The following is a 22,123-nucleotide window of genomic DNA, read 5'->3' as shown; positions in this document are numbered from 1 at the left end:
AGAGTGGTTTACATTTCAATCAATCAAGCCGCGCCTCTTTTTTTTCCCTCCCCCTTTTCCTTTAATCACATGACATCGTATTTTGATCTCTGGACGAAGGCAGGCCGCTGAGACTCCCCAGCCAATGACAGAGCAGCGAGCCACGCACGCAGCCAATGAAAAAAGTTTCATGTTCCCCACACAGCTCCGTGGGCGGGAGCCTCTCGAACGTGCACAATCCGCGTCGCCAGAGGCCACAATTGACCGAGGCGTCACCCAATGAAACGCCGACACGGTGTGATGGACGGCCGAGAGGATCAATCGGCAAAGAGCGGGCGTTTCCAACAACACCCGCCCCCTCTCCTTTAGTTTAAGTGAGGGCGGAAGATGGCGGCGGCTGCGGCGGCTGGGACGGGTCCGGGGGTTCCGGATGGGGAGTCGGAGGGGTCCAATCGCGACCGTAGCGCGTTTGAATGCAATATCTGCCTGGAACCTGCGAGGGAAGCAGTGATTGGGCTCTGTGGCCATCTATACTGGTGAGAGGGGCGTGACTGGGGGGGAGATGAGGGCCTGGATCGGTGTGGCTGCCCCTTTAAGGACAGCAAATAACTATACTGACATCGGGTTGTTGTATGTTTTCCTTGCTGTATAGCCATGTTTCAGAAGCATTCTCTCCTTACGTTTCGCCCACATCTATGGCAGGCATCCCCAGAGGTTGTGAAGTACTGACATCCCCTTCATTTTGTGCTGGTGGAGAAACCTTGTATCCCAGCGATTCCCAACAGCAGGGGTTTGGACTTCAACTCCCCGAAGCCTCTGCTTCTTTGGCCAGTGGTGAGGGCTTCTGGGAAATGAAGTCCAAAACAGCTGGAGGCCCAGGGAATACCTGCTTTGTGGTTGTCACCATATTAAATGCATACTGGAACAAAATGATTTTACAGGAACCCTTTCATGTTAAACTTAAATACCTATCAGAACAATTTGAAAGAATAGGCCTCAATGTTATTCCTGGTATCAGCCATTGTTGACTACTAACATGCCAATTGGGAACATGAAAGGCACTGCAGACTAATTCAATCAGAGAAGTCAGCCATAGCAAAGCACTTGATGGACCAACCTGGACAGAGCATATTATTTGCGAACACAGAAATGGTGGACCACTCCAAGAACCGCAATGTCAGGTTACACAGGGAAGCCATTGAAATCCACAAACATGTGGACAATTTCAACAGAAAGGAGGAAACAATGATAATGAACAAAATCTGACTACCAGTATTAAAAAAAACTCTAGAATCAGGACAGTAAATGAAGAACAACACTCAAAAACAGAGGAATTCCAAACAAGAAACAATCAAGGCCTCCCAACAAAGGATTCCCCCAGGCAGAAAGCAGCCTAGCTTTGAAGCTGCAAGGCTTATTCAGTGCTAATCAAGGTGATCAGTTGCAACATTCACACTTGCCTGAAACAGACAAGAGTTCTTTCTCCCACGCTGGACATTATTCCACAGATATATAAAACCACTTGCCTAGTTCCCAACAGACCTCACAACCTCTGTGGATGTCTGACATCATTGTGAGTGAAATGTCAGAAGGGAATGCTTCTGGAACAGGGCCATACAGCCTGGAAAACTCACAGCAACCTTGGGATCACAATTTTAAAGTATTACTTAAAATCTACAAAACGTCACAGCATCATAAAGTGGGTATTTATTTTTATTTTTGATTCTGCCTGTTTATCCAGGCCATTCTCAATACTCTTTATTTTACACCCGGCCATCACTTCCATAAGAAATTATCTGTTGAAGTTTAACATCTCCCCATCTATCCCCCCTTGCAAAAATATCCAGCAGTTGTGCTTAACAGCAGGGCTCTTTAAACTTTTCCACTCAATGTCCCGTTCTACTTGAGAAATTTTTATGTGACCTCAAGTATATTAGCCTAGTTACCTGGCGATGCCCAGGTTTGTCCTTTTGTATATTGTTTATAAGAAATAGTCATTGGTTGCATTGTTTTCATGAATGCTTTGATTTTTTTTTCGTGTCAGGAGCAACCGGAGTTGCTTCTGGAGTGAGAGAATTGGCCGTCTGCAACGACGTTGCCCAGGGGACGCCCGGATGTTTTTGATGTTTTACCATCCTTGTGGGAGGCTTCTCTCATGTCCCCGCATGGAGCTGGAGCTGATAGAGGGAGCTCATCTGCGCTCTCCACAGGTGGGATTTGAACCTGGCAGCCTTCAGGTCAGCAACCCAACCTTCAAGTCACAAGGCTTTTATCCCCTAGGCCACTGGAGGCTTTGATTAGAAAACTCATAAGGATATGGGTGAATTAAAACTCCCAGAATCTAATGTCAATTCCAGTCCAAGCACCACCAGTATTCAAAGTTGGCCATGTTGGGTCTTTGTGCCAAGTTTGGTCCAGATCCACCATCATTTGGGTTCCTAGTGCTCTCTGAATGTGCGTAAACTATAACTCCCATCATCCAAGGTCAGTTCCATCCAGATTCCGCCAGTACTTAAAGTTGATCATGTTGGGTATGTGTGCTAGGTTTTGTTGAGATCTGTTGTTTGTGGGAGTCACAAAGTTCCCTGGATGTGGGGTGAACTATAATTCCCCAAATCCAGGATCAACCTTCCCCCCCTTTTTAAAAAAAACCCTCTAGTATTTTCTGGTCATGGGGGGCCAAGTTTGGACCAGATTACTCATCGGTGGGCCTCACAGAGCTTTCTGAAAGTGAGAGCCATCCCTTAAATTAAACATTTACTGATAATAAATCAGCAGTTACAAAGCTTGCTAAACAACCCGACTTTCCTTTTTTATTAAGTGCATCTTATGCAGAGTCCACTGTAAAAACATTGTATGAGAGACTGGTGTAAATACATAAAACAGCCACTAGGTGACATTCAGAAACCTTTTATTGTATTTTTTGGAACCCAACATTTATCTAAGCAACCTTTGTGCAAGCCTTTGGGGCAACTATGTGACCACGTACACCAAGAAGCCCCATTCACATACACACAAATGCACAAGCAGGGAAAGAAGTGAAACAAAACACACTAGCATTGAGATCAGGCAAAACCACTTCCTTGCCTATGAAAACTAATGACATTCCTAGAGCCGCTATAATTTGACGGATGACTTAAAGACCTGAATGCACACATATGTAAAACAGTGCCTCTGGGGTTATCTGATGTCAGTGTCTAGCACTCAGCACTAATTGTGTGCTCTTTCACTTGCAACTTTTTATTTCCTTTTTGGAAACTTCCTGGCTAAAGGTGACTTCAAGGCACACACAGAGTCAGGTACCTTGGAGACGGGACTCAAGCCTAAACATGAAATTAATTTACGTTTGATATAAACATATAGCCAGAAGATAATTTGATACACTATTTTAAAAAACCAACAAGGTTTGGTTTTTTTATCACACCATCAGAAAGCAGAGGTATGACTATGTAATAGCTATCCATATGGACATTGTTGGATTTTGGAGTAGTTTGGATTTCCATGTAATATCTCAACCTATACAATTTTTAAATTAACCAGACGCCTCCAGATTTCACTCTGAGAGTCCAAACTCCACCTGCTTTCCCTTTAAGACTTTCTTAAAAATTATTGGAATATCACCCAGTTTAGTTTATCTCATTCATAGCGGTATGTTTTATCTGATGTTTTATGTGGGTTAGATAATAACATTAAAAGACAATAGCAATGTGATATAGCAGCATTGGATCTAGAACTAGGAAGATGCATTATGTATGAAGATTACTCTGACCTAGGACCTGTCATAATAGCTAATTCTCTTGCGGGGAAAGGCAAATGATGACCTTCCAAATGTTGACCAGACACCTCTGGTCAACATTTGGAATACTTCTGGAACATGGCCACACAGCCCAAAAGACATACAACAACCCTGTGATCCCGGCCATGAAAGCCTTCGACAACACTTCCAAATGTTGTTTGGACTGCATCTCCTATCATCTTTGACCTTTGGTTATGATGGCTGGGGCTGATAAGAACTGGAACAACAACAACAACTAGAACAACAGGTCCTCCCACATTTGCTTATTAGAGTATCCAGTCAAACTAAGGTCCCTAAGAATACAATTATCCCTCATGTTTACAGCTTTGACTTTTGAGGATTTTATTATTCATGGATTTAATGAAGAAGGTTCTCTCTAGAAATCTCTTGGTCCTCCAATGCGATTCTATGTTTAGTTTCTAGCAAAGGTTAAAATGTATTTATTTGTGGGTTTTTCATGGGGTTATGTGCCCCTAAACCGAGTGAATGTGGAGGGTTGGCTGTATATCTTTGTGTAAAATTTTGAGTTTTGATCAGCATATCTTCTCTCCCTCATGCTGTATAATTTACCCTGATTTCTTTTAAGTGATGTCTCTTCCAGGCAACAAACAATTAATGCTCTTCTCCCTCCCCCTTTCTCTCCTTCTCCAGCTGGCCCTGCCTTCATCAGGTGAGTCTCTATTTGTTTTTGCATCATATTCTTTGGGCCCTGGGACTTGGGGCTGGTTGGGGAAAGCTTAAGGTTTTATCACGATTTGGTCATCTGTGTGGCTGAATGAATCTCTGGAAGACTGAGTCCTTTTTTCCAGAGCCAGACTGTTTACAAGGCTGGAGTGAGTAGTGTTCATGCTCACTTAGGAGATTTGAGAAAGCTTAATGGCTGTTCTATATTGCAGCTTTAGAAAACAGAGCCTTCACCATTAGGAGGAATATATATTTATCAAACAGCTGCCCAAGGCTCAAGATCAAGGGAGTAGGATGAGAGAGAGGGAGAAAAGTAAATGAAAGGGCATGTTTGGAAGAGACCACAAGGGCCATCGAGTCCAAACAAGTTCTGCCAAGCAGGAAGACACAGTCAAGGCACTCCTGACAGATGGCCATCCAGTCTCTGCTTAAAACCCCCCAACCTCAAGACCACACAGCATATACCCCTGCCAAACAGCTCTTACCATCGAGAGGTTCTTTGTAATGTTCAGATGGAATCTTTTTTCCTTCAGTTTGAATCAATTGTTCCTTTATGTCCTAGTCTCCAGAACAGCAAAAACAATCTTGTCCCCTTCTCAATGTGACATCCTTCCAAATACTTAAACATGGCTATCCCATTCTCTCTCAAACTTCTTTTCTCCAAGCTAAACATCTCCAGCTCCCAATGTTGCCTTTATCAAACAGATGCCCAAGGCTCACTGCAGAAGGAAAGTGACTTCTCTTCTTCCTTGCTTTGGGCCTCTAGCTGCACATTAATTGGGAAGTGACCTTTCTTGCAGTGCCAGAATCCTCCAAGCAGCATAATCATTGAGGAATTTAAGAAATCTAAAAAAACTAACTTTCAAACCTCTAAACTGATCATTGTTACAGGGAGAACCCTGTGCCTTGTTTACCTTTTGTATCGCCTAATAATTTATCACTTGCAAAACATGTATGTGTCCTTAATTCAATTAAATATGATACATATTTTAATTAGAATTTGATTTCAAGATGGGGCAAATCAACAATTAAACAGTTACTACTATAAAGTGCCCAGAATTTAAAGGCAATACAGTTGGCCCTCACTATTAGCAGTCTTGATTATTCATGGAGTTGGTAGAAACCTTCCTTATGGGAGCCTCTAGGTCAGAGGTCCCCAAACTAAGGCCCATGGGCTGGATGTGGCCCTCCAAGGTCATTTACCTGGCCCCTGTCCTAAACTTTAGACTTAAGGTTGACCTAAGTCTGAAACGATTTGAAGGCACATAACAACAACAATCCTAATTTTGGACTATTTCATCATAGTCCAGCCCCCCAACAGTCTGAGGGACCATGAACTGGCCCTCCTCTTTAAAAAGTTGAGGACCTCTGCTCTAGGTCTTCCAATATGACTCTGAGATCCTCTTTTGTTGACCATGGAGTCACATTGGAGGGCCTAGAGATTCCTAGGGGGAACATCTCTAGGTCTTCCAGAGCATTTAGGTGATCAGCTTCTGGTGAAGGTTGACTATAGAGTCATACTGGACCTGGAGTTTCCAGGGGAGGTATTCTCTCTCCTTCAAAATAGCATTTTATTAATGTTTTGAAGGGTCCTACACTCCTAACCTCAGTAAACGTGAAGGGTTGAATGCACCTCTCTTGTTATTCTCAAATAACAGAAAACAGTAGAATGTGTGTATTAAAAAAGCCTTTATGTCCTGTTACAGTACATTGTATCTAGATTCCATTGTTTCAGTTCCCTCTCATGTTGATAAAACGTAGCTAGCAAGTTTTCACAAGAATTTTTCTAGTTCAGATATGCAACATTGGTTCTCCTTATCCCGAAAATGCATTGTAGCCTTTTGGCTTATCAGAAAATCCTAATAATAGCCGTATTCAACGAATGGTTCTTATATTCCACTCCCTCTGTTAAACCCGAGTTTTTGTATAATCAACAAAATGTAGGAGCATTTATTATTCTGAAATGCCCTCCTTTCCAAAATTGTGCATTCCCTTAAAGTGGGAGTATCAACTGGGGTTACTTTAGGGGAAACTATCTCTGTGCATGATCAGGCACTCAGTTATCCATTCATATTTTTCTGGTTTTTTATTGAGAGCAGGTCCTAGTATGGATCCTTGAATGTAGTTTTGTGGTATTCCTGATCTGCGGTTTTGACAGTAGCCTTTTGGCAACAATGGGGAGCATTTAGCCTGAGAGTATAACAAGGCTGATGCTGATCAGAGCTTGGGAAATTTTAATACATTTACTTTATGACTGATTTTGCGCAGGGAAGTTGAAAATCGTGTCTTTTAAAATATAAAATTGGGGGTTTTCTGTCTAGTGGTGGGGCTTTAGTGATATTACATGTATCCTTGGGGTCATATTTTGCCCACCCCTCTGTGAAGGCCTGAAGATGGGTCCATCTGGCTTTCCACACATTTATGTTCTCTATCTCTGCCATATTTCGTAGGTCTCACCATGCCTGCTTAACCCAACATCCTCTTACACTTGTAATGGGAAAAAGTCAATCCTCCAAATTTTTTGAACTGAAACTCCCATCATCCCTTACCATAGTCAATGCATCTAGGCTCATGGGAGTTTGCAATTAAAAAATCGCCCACTCCATAAGTTTGAACTTTATCCATCTATTCTTTGTACCTACTTTTTAAAGAACTGGATAACAGTCTAATGCTCTCTGGGTGTTTTTGGCTTGCAGCCTTGTGTCCCAGCTCAAGAAATATGATGAGATATAACATAGCATATACACTTGTGTATGAGTTGAGAGCAGGTTTGGGGGCAAATATTATTGTCATAGGCAGGGCTGCTGCTCAGGAGCAGAAACCAAACAAACTCAAGTGAAATAGGTAAGATCGCCAATGTCAACAGTCCAGGGTCAGAAAAGCCGCATACAAGAGTCCTTAGAAAACAGCAGAATACCCAAGCCAGAAGCACGAAGTTCAAATAAACAAGGATGCCAGAGCCGAAAGTTAGGTTGCCAGAAGTCCAAACCAGAAGTTCTTGAGTGACAAATTGAGAATCAGCAGAGTGAGGTCCAAGGACGAGATCAAACAGTGTTGGCCTCAAACCAGGAAACAACAATGTCACCGCAAAGGACTTACAATGCCGAGGGCTTTAGCTTCCGCTAAAGGAGTTTGCTCAGTCTGATGAGGAGTGTTTGCTTCTGCTGAAGGCTTGTCTTCAGTCACAGCTGAGCTAAGCCGCCTTGAGTGCCCTCAGGTAAGAAAGGCAGGGTAAAAATGTTGTAAATAAATAAATAAGCATGGCAAGATGCTGGAAGCTGCTGGCCTCCATCTCCTCCACTGGCCCTTTTAGCAACTTCTCATCCCCACTGTCTGAGCTGGCTATGACAATTATGGATCTGGATATGGTTTACAGATAAGTCAAGGGTTATTCAGTGGAGAAAGCACCACTACCTCCTCAGGTGACCTTATGCCTCTGGCAGCCATTGCCACCGATTCCTTGCTCAGACATTCAAAAAGGCCAGAAGTGGCATTGTAGAGAAGAGAGTAGAGGGGGCTGATGCTTCTATTAGGTTCTTCCAGAATGGACCAAATTCTTGCCTTTTGCCATTCTGTTCTGAGAAAGGAATGGTTGCCTCCTTAAAATGAGCTAAGATACAGTATTCACTTTGTCCCATGAATAAGTTGCCTCAGGTTTTGTGCGTTGATTCTTTTAATTTTTTAAGCCTTATTCTTAAGTATAAGGGGTAAGTTAGTCAATCAAATGTCTAAAATTAGATTTGCACCCTCTTTGTTGGCATTCAGGAAGAGCCTAAAAACCTTCCTTTTCAAGGAAGTCTTCGGAGGAAACTAGTGATATCCAAAGGTTAGGAAGGCCCCTGGACTTTGTTATATATTTTCAGGATGATTTTAATGTATTTTATTGGGGCTTCAATTAGTGTTTTACAGCATTTGCTAATATTTATGGGTTTAACTTGTTTTTAATTTTTATATTGTATGTTTTTACTGGCTGTAAATCACCTTGGGCCCTTGACTGGGGAAAGGTGGGGTAAAAATATCAAGTAAATAAATAAAATGTGTTCCTCCCAGCACTCAAGGATAAAGATAGTCTGCCAATGTGCAAAGAACAAGCCTTTTGCTTGACTTGGTACATTTTTGAGAGGGTAATCACAACCCTCTTGTCCAACATTCTTTGCCAAGTGGTAGCAGCATATGCTCGAGATGGCAAAACTGAGGAAGAATAGACAAGTGGAGCAGAAGCTACAGCAGCTGTCTTTTGCCTGAGCCTACTGGGAAGGGTAAAATTTTACTCCCTGCTTTTTGTTGAATTATTTCACTGCAAATGGTTTTTGCATTTTGAATAAAGCTTGTAGCTGCTGAACAAAAAAGGGAAACTTTTAAGAATGTGAGGGCCCTTCCACACAGCCATATAGCCCAGAATATCAAGGCAGAAAATCCCACAATATCTGCTTTCAACTACGTTATCTGAGTCTACACTGCCATATATTCCAGTCCAAAGCAGATAATGTGGGATTTTATTCAGCTGTGTGTAAGGAGCCTGAGAGAAATGGTGACATTGAAAAGGTTCTGAAGAAAGTGGATTAAGATTGAAAGTTACCAATTGGGACAGATGTAGTGTTCCTTCACTACTTCGCGGTTCACTTTTCGCGGATTCGCTGTTTCGCAGTTTTTCAATAAACTCTAAAAGGCTATTAGAAATCATAAAAAAATATGATTTACAGCCTAAGGAAGGGAGGAAGGAGAAGCTGAAGGGAGATAAAAGGAGTCCAAGTGGCACAGGAGGAGAAGGAGACGATTTATCAACACACGATTGGTTGATAAAGACTTAAAATAGTATATAACTACTAAAATAATGTATAAATATTAAAATAAATATAGTGTCCCTACTTTGCGGATTTTCACTTATTGCGGGTGGTCCTGGAACATAACCCCAGCGATAAGTGAGGGAACACTAGTGTGATTAAGGTGCCACCACATTCATCTCTCTCCCTTTTGTGCTTTCTTTTCTCTGCACAGTGGTTAGAAACGCGGCCGGACCGTCAGGAGTGTCCTGTGTGCAAGGCAGGCATCAGCCGTGACAAAGTCATCCCGCTTTATGGCCGTGGTAGCTCTGCGCAGGAGGATCCCAGGTAGATCTTTCCCATCCCATACCTGAATTTCCATTCTCTGCAATTCTGGTAGACCTCCAAAGAGGTTAGAATTCTGTGCTACAACAGCATTTTCTCCAAGCCATTTTCCCCTGTGTTATTTTTAAAACCATTGGATAAAACACCAGGGTCTCCAATCGTAGCAGGGCTGGGAATTAAGAATTTACAGCCAGCCCTACACATTTGCTGATTTGACTTTGGCTGACCTGATCAATATGTTCTCTCTAGGAATCTCTAGAGGCTCTTCCACACAGCCATATAATGCAGAATATCAAGGCAGAAAATCCCACAATATCTACTTTGAACTGAGTTATCTGAGCCCACACGGCCATATATTCCAGTTTAAAGCAGATGATGTGGAATTTTATTCAGCTGTATGGAAGAGGCCTAGGTCAGAGCTTTCCAAACTGTGTCGCAGCACATTATTGTATTGGCTGCAGTTTGTAGATGTGTCGTGCAAACATAACAGGAAATGACAGTCATCTTAGAATGTATGTTATTATCTTGCAAATTATATATTTTAAAAATAGATAAATGGAAGGTTTAGATGAGATATATTGTCTTTTATTATTACAATGTATGTGTGTGTCTGGATATCTTACCAAAGGTTGGAGTAACCTCTAGCTGTCTGTGTCGTGAAATGATGCATGTCTAAAAACCAACATGAAATACTTGGAAAGCTCTGCTCTAAAGGAGGAGTGCCACTTAGTAACTGAGGATAGTATGACAAGTTACAGACAGATCAACACTGAATTAATTAATTCCATACCAGCTGCAGATGCAGGCAAAACATCAGGAGAAAATGCTGCCAGAACACAGCCATACAGCTCAGAAACCACACAACACCCCAATTTATTTGTACTTAAAAAAATGAGTCCCTTTGTATTTATGTCATATTTAATTTTTTATTTTCCATGATCATAAAATTAATATGGACACAGAGACTATTACTGTTATGTAGTTCAGCCTTTTTTCAAATCTCTTCTGAAGATGTAGCTCAGATTATTTTCTGTGTATGGCTATGGGAACTGTGCCAGGGATTCAAATTAGCATAACATTCACTGTTGCATAGTGAAAGGGACTCTTGACTCCTGTTAGGGAGCCAAATAACTTCTTGCAGTGAAGTGGTCTTCTCAGGAACCAAAACAACATGCAGACACAAAGCTGTTCGTTCCAACTGGAAGACATTTCTTTCTTCAGTTGCAGTAGTAGTACAAGTGCTAACCCAGTATGTACAAACACTCTCCTACCTTCATATACCAACCTCTAACCCTCATCAACTCAACATAGGGTTTCTACAAACTTATAGGCAACAGTCTCAGCATCAGCTACTACATCCCAATTACAGTGAACCCGTGGTTAATCCTGAGACATTGATTCTGTTAGCATTTAAAGAAATGCTGAGTAACTAACAAATCCTGACAAACTTGGCTATTATAAAAAGCTGATAGGAAAAAAAGGTCTATAGATACTGTAACCTGCTTCAAAAAGATCAGATAAACGGGTCCTAGAGCCAACCAAGCTTGAACCTTTCCTACAAGATAAGATGACTGAACTGAATCAGTTGTACTTTGGCCATATCATGAGAAAGCATGACTCATTAGAAAAGACAATTCATCAAAAAGTGATGGAAAATAGGAAGGTCACATTCTAGATGGATAGACTTAATCAGAGAAACCATGTCTGCCCTGGGTCTGCAAGACTTGAGTAGGGCTGTGGATTGCAGGGTGAGTTGGGAATCTCTGATTCCTGTGGTTTCCATAAGTCAAAGCTGACTTGACAGTAAGCAACAAAGGCAGCACAACCAGAAAGGGCAAATTGGTTGGTTGGCAATCCTACGTTTTGCTTTCATAACTTCTATGATCTATTTCTTTTTAAATTTAATATCCAACTTTTGAAAAATAATCAGGCTACAAGCGAGGCTACAATCCAGAAATGTATATGAATATGCACTTTGAATGTATTTTCTAGCAACATGTTTATAACCATACCTTGTCTAATGCATATGCCTTAAATGCTGGCTTTCCTGTCTACATCAAATGCTGACAATGTCGCTTACATCCATCTCAGTTTTTGGTTGTTTACACAACAAAATGTGAAAAAAGTCAAAGGGTAGGATGACTACTTTTCCAAGGAATTGTATGCTGTACAGTGTGTGTGTGTGTACATGCATACATATTTTACTTTGCTCTCCTCACACAGGTTGAAAACACCTCCCAGACCACGAGGCCAGCGCCCAGAGCCTGAGTCTCGAGGGGTGAGTGCATCTGTGTCCCATTTCCAGAGCTTTTTTGTTTTTTAAAAGCTCTGCAACTTGCAGAGTCTCTTAGCCAGCACTCCCAGTGATTATATTAGCTGGAGAAATCCTGCTGCCCATTCCCATCCTGACAGAAACTGCCTCACAAAGCAGTCTGTTAATGTTTCCCTCTCTTTCCTCCCTGCTCCTTTCTTTTCCTCCTACCTCCTCCTCCTCCTCCTCCTCCATAGGGCATGGCTGGTTTCCCTGAAGCAGCAACTGGCTTCCACATGGCATTTGGCATCGGCGCATTTCCCTTTGGGTTCTTTGCCACGGGATACAGTGCTCCAGGGGAAAGAGCAGGTAACCCGGTCTCAGCTTGTAGTATAAACCTTTCTGCAAAGGACTGCTCATATTCCATAGCCCCCTTCCGTATTTCATTCTATGTTTAAAAATGGCCCTGGATATGTTTCTGGATTTGAAAAGGTCCTAACATGGCCTTTCTTGTCTAATTGCAATGTGGTGACTGTGAAATACCCATACATTTAACCTCATTGTTTATGGCATGGCTCAGATGAGGCCCTCCACATTTGCTGGTCCCACTTTTGAAAATTTGATTATATATAGATTTGATAATTATAGTCTCTTTGAGAATCTCTAGGTCCTCCAATATGAAACTGTGATCAATTTCTACTGGAGGGTGGCTATAGAGTCATGCTAGGGGACCTATAATTCTGTTAAAAAGTGTTCTCTCAGTTTAAAAAATAGTATTTTGTTATTCCATTTCTCCACTATTATGGGGTCTTATACCCCTAAACCCAAGCAAATGTGGAGGGCCATATATACTTTTCATTCCTCATGCTAAATCACACTTTTGGCTTGATAAAAGCCGGCATTAAGTCACATAATTTAAGAGGTACTTGTTGCCTTGACATGTGCTCCAACCCTTTATCATTCCACTCTGTGGTTTAGAAAGTTTGGCATTCATTCCTTATACCCTGCCCTGTCTCTCTATCCTCTCATATGTATTTACGCTCCTTGATCCTAACACTTGACTGCAAGAAGTGTTTGTCTTTTTCATTCACTTTAGTGAAGGAGGGAATATAACTAGAGTTCCCAGAATAAAAATCGCAGAGGGTTTCTGTCCCTATAATGGGACCGGGCTTTAGCACAGTGGGTTAACCGCCAGCTGCAGAAAATCTTTCCAATTGAAAGGTTGACAGTTCAAGCCTGGGTCAGGGTGAGCTCCCAACCATCAGCCCAGCTTCTGCCCACCTAGCAGATTGAAAACAGCAATGTGAGTAGATAAATAGATACCTCTTTAAAGCGTGGAGACAATTAAAAGGCGCCCATAAGGACATGCCGACAATTCAATCAGGCAGTCGTCTACAGACAACAAAGCTCCTCGGCATAGAAGATGGAGAGACAGCACCTCCCCATGGTCAAAGTCAAGCAAAGCCTCCAGATATTGGAGATGGAAAAAGATGGGAAAAGCCTATACCTCTATGTATTATCTGTCCTTGTCTATTGTATAACGGCATTGAATGTGTTCTGTAATCAACCCTGAGTCTCCTTGGGGAGATAGAACGGAATATAAATAAAGTATATTATTATTTTTTATTATGATGGTCTGGAAGAGGGAATTTTGGCAGGTTTTGTTTGTTAACTTTTTGTGTGCCAAGCCATATTTAGAATCTTAAGAGTTGGAAAGGACCCAGAGGGCTAGTCAGTTCACCTTCCTGCCATGCAGAAATAAAACTAAAGCATTTCCCAGAGAGCCAAAGTCTGGTTAAAGACCCCCAAAGAGGGAGACTCCATTGCACTCCCAGGCAGCATGTTCCACTGTCAAATATCAAGAAGTTCTTCCCAAAGTTTAGGTGGAATCTCAATTTACAATTTGAATCCATTTCCCCATGCATTAGTCTATAGAGCAGCAGAAAACAAGCTTGCTCCCTCCTCATTATGACATCCTTTCAAATATTTAGACATGGCTTCCATGTCCCAGCTAGACATTCTCTTTTCCATGATAAACATACTGAGCTTCCTAATAGAAGTTGATTTTTTCCCCATTTTTGAGTGTGAGTGTGCATATGTGTGTTGTCTCAAGCTGTGCCCGTCATCTAGAAAAGAATCACTATTCCCGGAAGCTCTTCAGAGTCCCGCAATAACTATATTGGGGATGACATATCACTCATGGAACATGTGAATTCCTTGTCTGTAACCCTACATTGCTCTATCTTGCTGCAGCATATGGTGAAAGTTGACCTGGAGGGACACCAGTCCTTTCCTTCTAATCCTGGGCGTCTCCACCTTTTTCTTTATTTTGTCGTGCAGATGTCGATGCCGCCAGGCCATCAAGCTGGCAGGATTCGCTCTTCCTCTTCATTGCCATCTTCTTCTTCTTTTGGCTGCTCAGTGTCTGACTGGCTGGACCCCCACTGGATTTGCCCTAAATACTAAAGACTATCAGAACTGGATAGACGATCTTTGATATTATGGGGTGGGGAGGGGTTGGGGCAGTTGTTGGGTGGAGGGTGGCGTTGCTTGCAAACTGCACAAGGCTAGGCGGGAGACAGGGAAGGGTTAAAACTGAGCAGTGGGATGTAAGTCGGCATGGCAAATCTCCCTCTACCTTTTTCCTTAATCTCTCTGCAACACAGAATTAAACGTGATAGGGCTACTTCGTGGGTGGCCGTGCAAACAACGGTGGTTGCCATGTTCCTCCGTTGTAATGGTGTGGGTAATTCTCTGGGAGGTTGAGCGGGAACATCCAAATGATCGTAGGGCTGAATTATTTCTGCCTCTCTTCTGAGCTAAATATTTCTGAAGCTTAAAGAGGTTCAATCATTAAAAATATATCTATATTAACATTGCAAAGAGTGTAGCTATTGGCTCGACGTTACAAGAACAGCCAATGGGGCCACCAAGCTGTGTTCTGGTGCTTGTCTTCTTATGCCTTGGAAGAGAGGCAGAAAACGCTGGAGGAAAATGTGTGGCCACAGTTTCCTATCACTTCCAGGTTGCTGAGAGAAAATATGGGTGCTGGGGAGTGGGATGTGTGTGAATGCAGAGATGCTTATTCTCTCCTCTCCCCAGTTGAAGCCATGTTTTCACCATCGTCATTTATTGTAAACTGTGAGCATTGGCCTATTTGGCTCCGAACAAACCTCGTAGGGAGGAGGGCCACAGCCCTACTTACAGGATTCTCATTGCACATAAAGTGCTCCATGGGGTGAATGCAATTTATGGGGCAGAAGGGATTCTCCTTCTGTGCACCTCAAAGGAGGAGGAAGGGAGGCACCTCACTCATCTCTCCTACCAAGTCAAATCTTACAACAGAGGTAGAAAATTAAAGAACAGAGACTTGAAAAAGTCAGGAGAAGACAAGTGGTGGGGTGTTGTTGGGAGCATGGTTTGTCACCGCAATGTCCACATTCAGTTTGGCTCCATGGTCAACAACTGGAGAGGACTGGGATTGGGATACTCAACCATGGGACCCCAGATGACCACAAAGGAGTCCTTTGTAATTCTTCCAAAAAAAGGATGTAAAAACTCTGCCTTTGTAAATGCAGAGGAGGGCATGGAGAAACTGATCAAAGTCTGGCTTTCCAGGTATTGCTGGACTGCAACTCCCATTTGTTTAAGCCAGCATTGCCAATGATCAGAAAGCCGACAACTGGAGACCGACTTCTGGAAAGTCATACTTGGCCACCCTTTGGTGAATCCTTTTTTAAAAAAACTACTCTGTCGATGTGGGGAGAGGAATATAAAGTCATTTGCCAAGGTACGGATAGTAATTCAAGGGTCTTGGCTATATTTCAGTCTTCCTTTACCACCATTTCCAGTCCACTAAGGCAGCATTTGGGTCTGGAAGTGACGTAATTGTCGGGATTGCAGAAAAATCCTCCTGAATAACAGTATTTTGTGGCCCAGAAATCTCTGTGAAAAGGCTTTTCTCTTCCCATTTGGGGTGACAAAGGAGAGAAGTGGTGCAAATTAACCAATGCTGTAATTAAATTAACCCATGATTCGTATCCATTTGCAAGTGTTGTGGCATCTTTCAAAGTGAACTGTTCTCAAGTGGATGTGTGTAAATGCTGCATGCGTGTAAGTGCGATTGTGTATAGGGCTGTGGAGTTTGCACACCAAAGCTTTGACTCCAACACTTATTTTTTTGCTAACTGAGACCAAATCTAGCCTCTTCATAAATGGGGAGTGTATATTAATAAGTAACACCAGGCATTTAATCACTGGTGTGTGAAATGTTGGGCTATGTAGAAGGATAGAACATATAATTTATTTGGTTAAAGTTTCTGAACAGGAAGACTTTCCTAAATGCGTATGAGATAGTCCTAGGTTTGACTTTTGCAGATCTGATTAAAATATTCCCTCGAATAAATCTCTGGATCATCCAGTATCTCTGTGATGAGATTCTGCAGAGTTGTGCTAAAGGGCCTAGAAATTCCTAGAGACATGTTCTCTCTCAAGGCAAACAAAAATATGTGGGGGGTTTTATCCATTTGCTCTCATTCATGCATTCATTCCCACATTCACAGGGGCTCGTGCAGCTAATGCCAGTAAATGTAGAGAGCCGATTGTGTGCAACGAACTAGGCATTTAATATTCTAACTTTTTGTTTTGAAGCTGGAGTCAGAGTCAGTGCCAACTCTGACTTTAGAGCCCTAATTGTATGAGGGAAGGTAAAACAGTCCAAGAGAAGAGAATGAGAGGAGGGATTTGAATAGGAAAACACCTGGGAAGTAGAGGTTATATGTCTTTCTTATCATTATCAGATTTAAGTTTAGTCTTTTCCTTTGGGGAGCTGAGTCCTTCAAGCGTTCCCTAGTTATATGGGGTTTACCTTGGCTGTAGTATATACCACATCTTCACACCTATTCTTGCATTACAGTCGCCAGTTTAGGGAGCTGTAGGGTTTATTATAGGAACAATCCAGTCAGTTAAACTGCCTCCACCCCTTTGCATAGCCATTTCAAGCCTAGAGGAAAATACTGCTGAAAAAAATATCCTGAATGGGCTCTAGCACAGCTGGTAAATCACCAGCAGTAATAAGATCTGCCAAGTGAAAGGTGGACAGTTCGAAGCCCGGTCGAGGTGTGCACTCAACTGTCAAGCCCTGCTCACTGTTTACCTAAGCAGTTCAAAAACAGCTGAACTGTAAGTAGAGAAATTAGGTACCGCTAATTTAGTGGCAGGAGGGGGGGGGGTATTTTACAACACAATAAAATGCCAATGACTGAAAGAAAGAAGTCCTGATGGCTCTTCAGGAGCAACAGCACCCTCCTGTGGCTGAATCCGAACACAACCCCCAAGGTACCGAAGCTGGACTTCAAATACAACATACCTCCTTTCTATCTGTTCTGTTCTGTCTGTCCAAATGGCATTTAATATTTGCCGTGTATGTATACTGTGATCCGCTCTGAGTCCCCTTTGGGAGATGTGGAATATAAATAAAGTGTATTATTATTATTATGATTATTATTATTTTATTATGACACCACAAACAAGATAGATATGCTGGATTTCGTATCACAAAATCACAAGTCGAACACTTCCCAAGTGTCTAGGACTGTGTGATGTATTTTCGGATGATGCGAGCAGATCCCGGTAGGGTGGCCTTTTGCAGTTGGCAGATTGTAATTTTGTCAATGTCTATTGTTTCCAAATGCCGGCTGAGATCTTTTGACATGGCACCCAATGTACCGATCACCACCGGGACCACCTGTACTGGTTTCTGCCAGAGTCTTTGATGTTCAATCTTGAGGTCCTGATAGCGGCTGAGTTTTTCCTGTTGTTTTTCGTCAATGCGACTGTCACCTGGGATGGCAACATCAATGATCCAAACCTTTTTCTTTTCCACAACTGTGATGTCTGGTGTGTTGTGTTCCAGAACTTTATCAGTCTGGATTCGGAAGTCCCACAGTATCTTTGCGAGCTCATTTTCCAATACTTTTGCAGGTTTGTGATCCCACCAGTTCTTTACTGCTGGGAGGTGGTACTTGAGGCATAAGTTCCAATGAATCATTTGGACCACATGGTTGTGCCTCTGTTTGTAGTCTGTCTGTGTGATTTTTTTACAGCAGCTGAGGATATGATCAATGGTTTCGTCTGTTTCCTTGCACAGTCTGTATTTTGGGTCATCAGCTGATTTTTCGATCTTAGCCTTAATTGCATTTGTTCTGGATGGCTTGCTCCTGGGCTGCAAGGATCAGGCCTTCTGTCTCCTTCAGTGTCCCATTCGTGACTACTTCTTCTTCTTCTTCTTCTTCTTCTTATTATTATTATTATTATTATTATTATTATTATTATTATTATTATTATGAACAAGGGCAAAATATGTGTGTCACAGTTGCCAGAGTTGGAGGGTCAAAAATGGGTTAGAATAAGGGTTCATAAAGCTTAAAATCATACAATCTAAGGGTGCATCAACATTGTAGAACAAATGCAGTTTGACACCACTTAAACTGCCATGGCGAAATGCGATGAAATCCTGGGAATTGTAGTTTGGTAAGCTATCAGCACTCTGGCATAAAAGGCTAAAGATCTTGCCACCAACTAAAAACTCACAGGACCCCATAGTTTTGAGCCATAGCAGTTAAAGTGGTGTCAAACTGCATTAATTCTACAGTATGGAGACATCCTTAGAGTTGGAAAGGGCAGTGAAGGCTATCTAGTCCAACTCCCTGTCATGCAGAAATAAACAACTAAAGCACTTTCAAAGGAACCCCCAAAATGGATAGTTCACCACCTTCTGAAGCAGCTTATTCTTCTGCTGAAAATTACTTGCAGTAAAGTTCTTCCTAATGTTTAGGTGGAATCTCCTTTCTTGTAATTTGAATCCATTGATGGTATTTGGGAGACATAAAGTTTCTATATACTGATGAGAGTCTACAGAAGTTTATTATTTCCCAGTAAATGAATGTTTTTGTTCTAAATGTTAGAATTATGGAAGTTGCAGATGTATCTTGCATATCATCCTAATTTGAGGTGGCTTAGTTTGTTTGAATGAGTAAAAAAAATACTATGCATAAACAGAGATACCTTAGTGTGTGCAGCAGACCCGGATGCAAAATATTTTTATATACTTGGCAACTTTTTGATGCTATCCGAAGGCTGCCATGAGTCATTTTGCCTATTAAATACTTAAACAAATGGCATTGAGCCACCTTTTAACAACATTATCCTTCCCATGTGTACAATACAGTAAATATGTATTAACTTGAGCACACATTCTCAAAAGATCATGGCAGTTTTATAAACACAAATACTTCAGTGTTATGTCATCCTATAATTCTCTGCTCATTCTGGAATATCTTAAAGGCGCCAGATCTTTTTTGATTTTGGAAGCTAAGCAGGGATGGTTAGTATTTGGATGGGAGACTGCAAACAAATACCAAATTCTGTAGGATGTATTTTAACTAAGGATTAAATTTTGAAGTGCAAATCTTCAGCATAAGAGTCCTTGTAGGTATCTTCTACAGGTGATTCCAGAAAGGCATTCAACTGTGGTGCTCTATCATTAAAGAATACCCATATATAGTAATATTTCTCCTGTCTACCATTTTGAGCAATTGTTGCAAGATGAGGACAAAGAGCAAATGAGATGAAGGCAAATAGAGAAGTGAAGAGAGGAAAAGGAGGCATGTGCCATAAAAGATACCTACATCACTGTATTTAGTAACTCCTTATCACTTTAAGTGGACTTTTACAGCACCACTGGTTACTTTAAATCTCTTCAACTGTTGATAATTTTCCTATTATATTAAGGATAATCCCAGGGGTTACTCCACACTTGCAATAAGAACAAACACAGATTCAGCAGTGTCTCATAGAAGTACATGAAATCACAGACACTGTGAGTGTATGAATATAAAATTCTTTAATTAAAACTTTAGAACATACAAATTGTTATAGCCACTGTTTGTTCCTTTTATTTAGAACCCACCATTGAGAAAGGACACATGCATACAATCTATAGAAAGGGATACAAAGTATCTTTTATTTATGAGAATATATTAAAAAGTGAGTATTTGTATAAATTTTATAACAGTATGTATGCGGCGATGTATATATAATTTGTTAATTCAACATGATATCCACAGATTAGTCACCTGAGGAAGACCTAGAGTCGAAACCGGTTGTGTTCTCCGTACTCTTCGGGTCAACATATTGTTTCTACAAGTTGAAAGTCTATGTTTAGAACACACATTGTTTTAAGTCAGGATCTACTTTGTGATATAAAGAATTACCATTGTAATTGTGTATTTTGTACTACAGTAGAGTCTCACTTATCCAACATTCACTTATCCAACGTTCTGGATTATCCAACGCATTTTTGTAGTCAATGTTTGCAATATATCATGATTTTTGGGTGCTAAATTCATAAATACAGTAATTACTACGTAGCATTACTGCATATCAAACTACTTTTTCTGTCAAATTGGTTGTCTAACATGATGTTTTGGTGCTTAATTTGTAAAATAATAACCTAATTTGATGTTTAATAGGCTTCTCCTTCATCTCTCCTTATTATCCAACATATTCGCTTATCCAACATTCTGCTGGCCCGTTTATGTTGGATAAGTGAGACTCTACTGTATGTGAATTTCATTCACTATACGGTAAATCTACACTGTATATAATGCTCCATGTCACATATACACACCAGGGTAGGACCTAGCAAATGCCTAGAGGGGACATCTCAGTAAGCATCGGCAGGTCGTCTAGCACAATTCAATGGTCACCATCCCGTGGAAGCATACAATAGATGTAAAACCTAGAAAGGGCCCAACGAATGTATATTTTGTTAGACTCTAGTAAAGGAAACCACAGATAGCAGACCTGTGCATATGGGGGCCATACCATACTCTCAACAAAATCATAGTATCTTTGCAATTCTCAATATCCTTTTGCGGAGGAAGACATGGCAATGTAGAGTTAAGGCTCCCAGAAATAATTGCTCAGTTTCCATTTTTCTTGAAGTGTCTCCATGAAACTATGAATGTGGTATTTGAAATAATCCTACATAATCTCTTCCTGCTCAGGTCATTATTTCCCTGCCAAGAGCATGTTTCTATACATATCTCTAGCTTGCCTAACCAACCAGGTGAATCATGAGTTATTTCCAGTGAGCAAGAGGCAGGGCCGGCCCCACTCATGCGGCAGCTGACGCCGCCGCCTCGGGCGCAGGCCCGGGGGGGCGCCGTCAGGCTGGGCGGGAGGCGGGGCACCGCCCTGACGGTGCCCCGCCTCCCGCCCAGTGCGCCCTGGCCCGTCTGGCCTGCTAGAAAAGGCCAGACGGGCGAGCGGGGGTAACGTGGGAGGCGGGGCCAGCTCTGACGCCGCCCCCCCCGCCCAGCGTGCCCTGGCCCCGCCTCCCACGTTGCGTGGGGCAGGGCCAAGGCACGCTGGGCGGGGGGGGGGGGAGCGGCGTCAGAGCTGGCCCCGCCTCCCACGTTACCCCCGCTCGCCCGTCTGGCCTGCTACACAAGGCCAGACGGGCGAGCGGGGGTAACGTGGGAGGCGGGGCCAGCTCTGACGCCGCCCCCCCCGCCCAGCGTGCCCTGGCCCCGCCTCCCACGCTGCGTGGGAGGCGGGGCCAGGGCACGGGGGGCGGGGCCAACTCTGGCCCCGCCCCCTCACTATTCGCCCTGGCCCCGCCTCCCACGCAGCGTGGGAGGCGGGGCCAGGGCACGCTGGGCGGGGCCAGGGCGCCGGTGGCGGGGGCGCTTTTCAGCGCCCCCGCTTTACATCAAAAAATATCTCCGGCCGGCCCTGGCAAGAGGGAAGGACCTAGGGACATTATTCTTCAAATCAAAAGTTTGCAACACTGCCAGCTTCCAGCAGAAAAAAGCTGGTAGCCAAAAATTCTCTTTGCTCCAGTGATGCTGCCAACCACTTTGGGGATGTGCTTGACTTTCAGAGCAAGTGTGATATAATGTTTTGAATGTTGGACTATATCGGACTATGACTCTGGAGACCAGGGTTTGAATGCCCAACGTGGAAAATATAACCTATTGATTTTAACCAGCCACTCAGTGCCTTAATAGCTTGTGTCTGTGTTTTAAAACCAAGAAAACGCTCCATATTGTTGTCGAAAACCAGACCCCAAAAGGACAAATGACTACATAAGAACAAATAGGGAGACTGTGTTGACCCTTTCTCTAGTTTCAAGCCAACTTTCCTAGAATATTTCACAAGCACTGTGCACACCTTGGATATCAGGATAACCACATCTAGTTGGGCATAGACTTTCAAATGATTACTGCTAGATGCCTCTCC

At 42.4% G+C, this 22,123-nt stretch overlaps 1 protein-coding gene across 1 annotated transcript; it reads left to right on the top strand.

Annotated features, from left to right (window-relative positions):
• Positions 1–334: 334 nt before the first annotated feature.
• rnf5 (ring finger protein 5) lies at positions 335–15,862 on the top strand. The gene is made up of 6 exons (XM_008105908.3): positions 335–515; positions 4,427–4,445; positions 9,458–9,570; positions 11,791–11,845; positions 12,076–12,187; positions 14,159–15,862. The coding sequence occupies exons 1-6, from the start codon at positions 367–369 to the stop codon at positions 14,245–14,247; spliced, it is 537 nt and encodes a 178-aa protein (XP_008104115.1). The 5' UTR covers positions 335–366; the 3' UTR covers positions 14,248–15,862.
• The last annotated feature ends 6,261 nt before the right edge of the window (positions 15,863–22,123 follow it).

This window comes from Anolis carolinensis, chromosome 2 (genome assembly GCF_035594765.1).
Source record: "Anolis carolinensis isolate JA03-04 chromosome 2, rAnoCar3.1.pri, whole genome shotgun sequence".
Classification (NCBI taxonomy): Eukaryota; Metazoa; Chordata; class Lepidosauria; order Squamata; family Dactyloidae; genus Anolis; species Anolis carolinensis.
The sequence above is the reverse complement of the archived record's forward strand: the minus strand, read 5'-3'. Positions and strand labels throughout refer to the sequence as shown.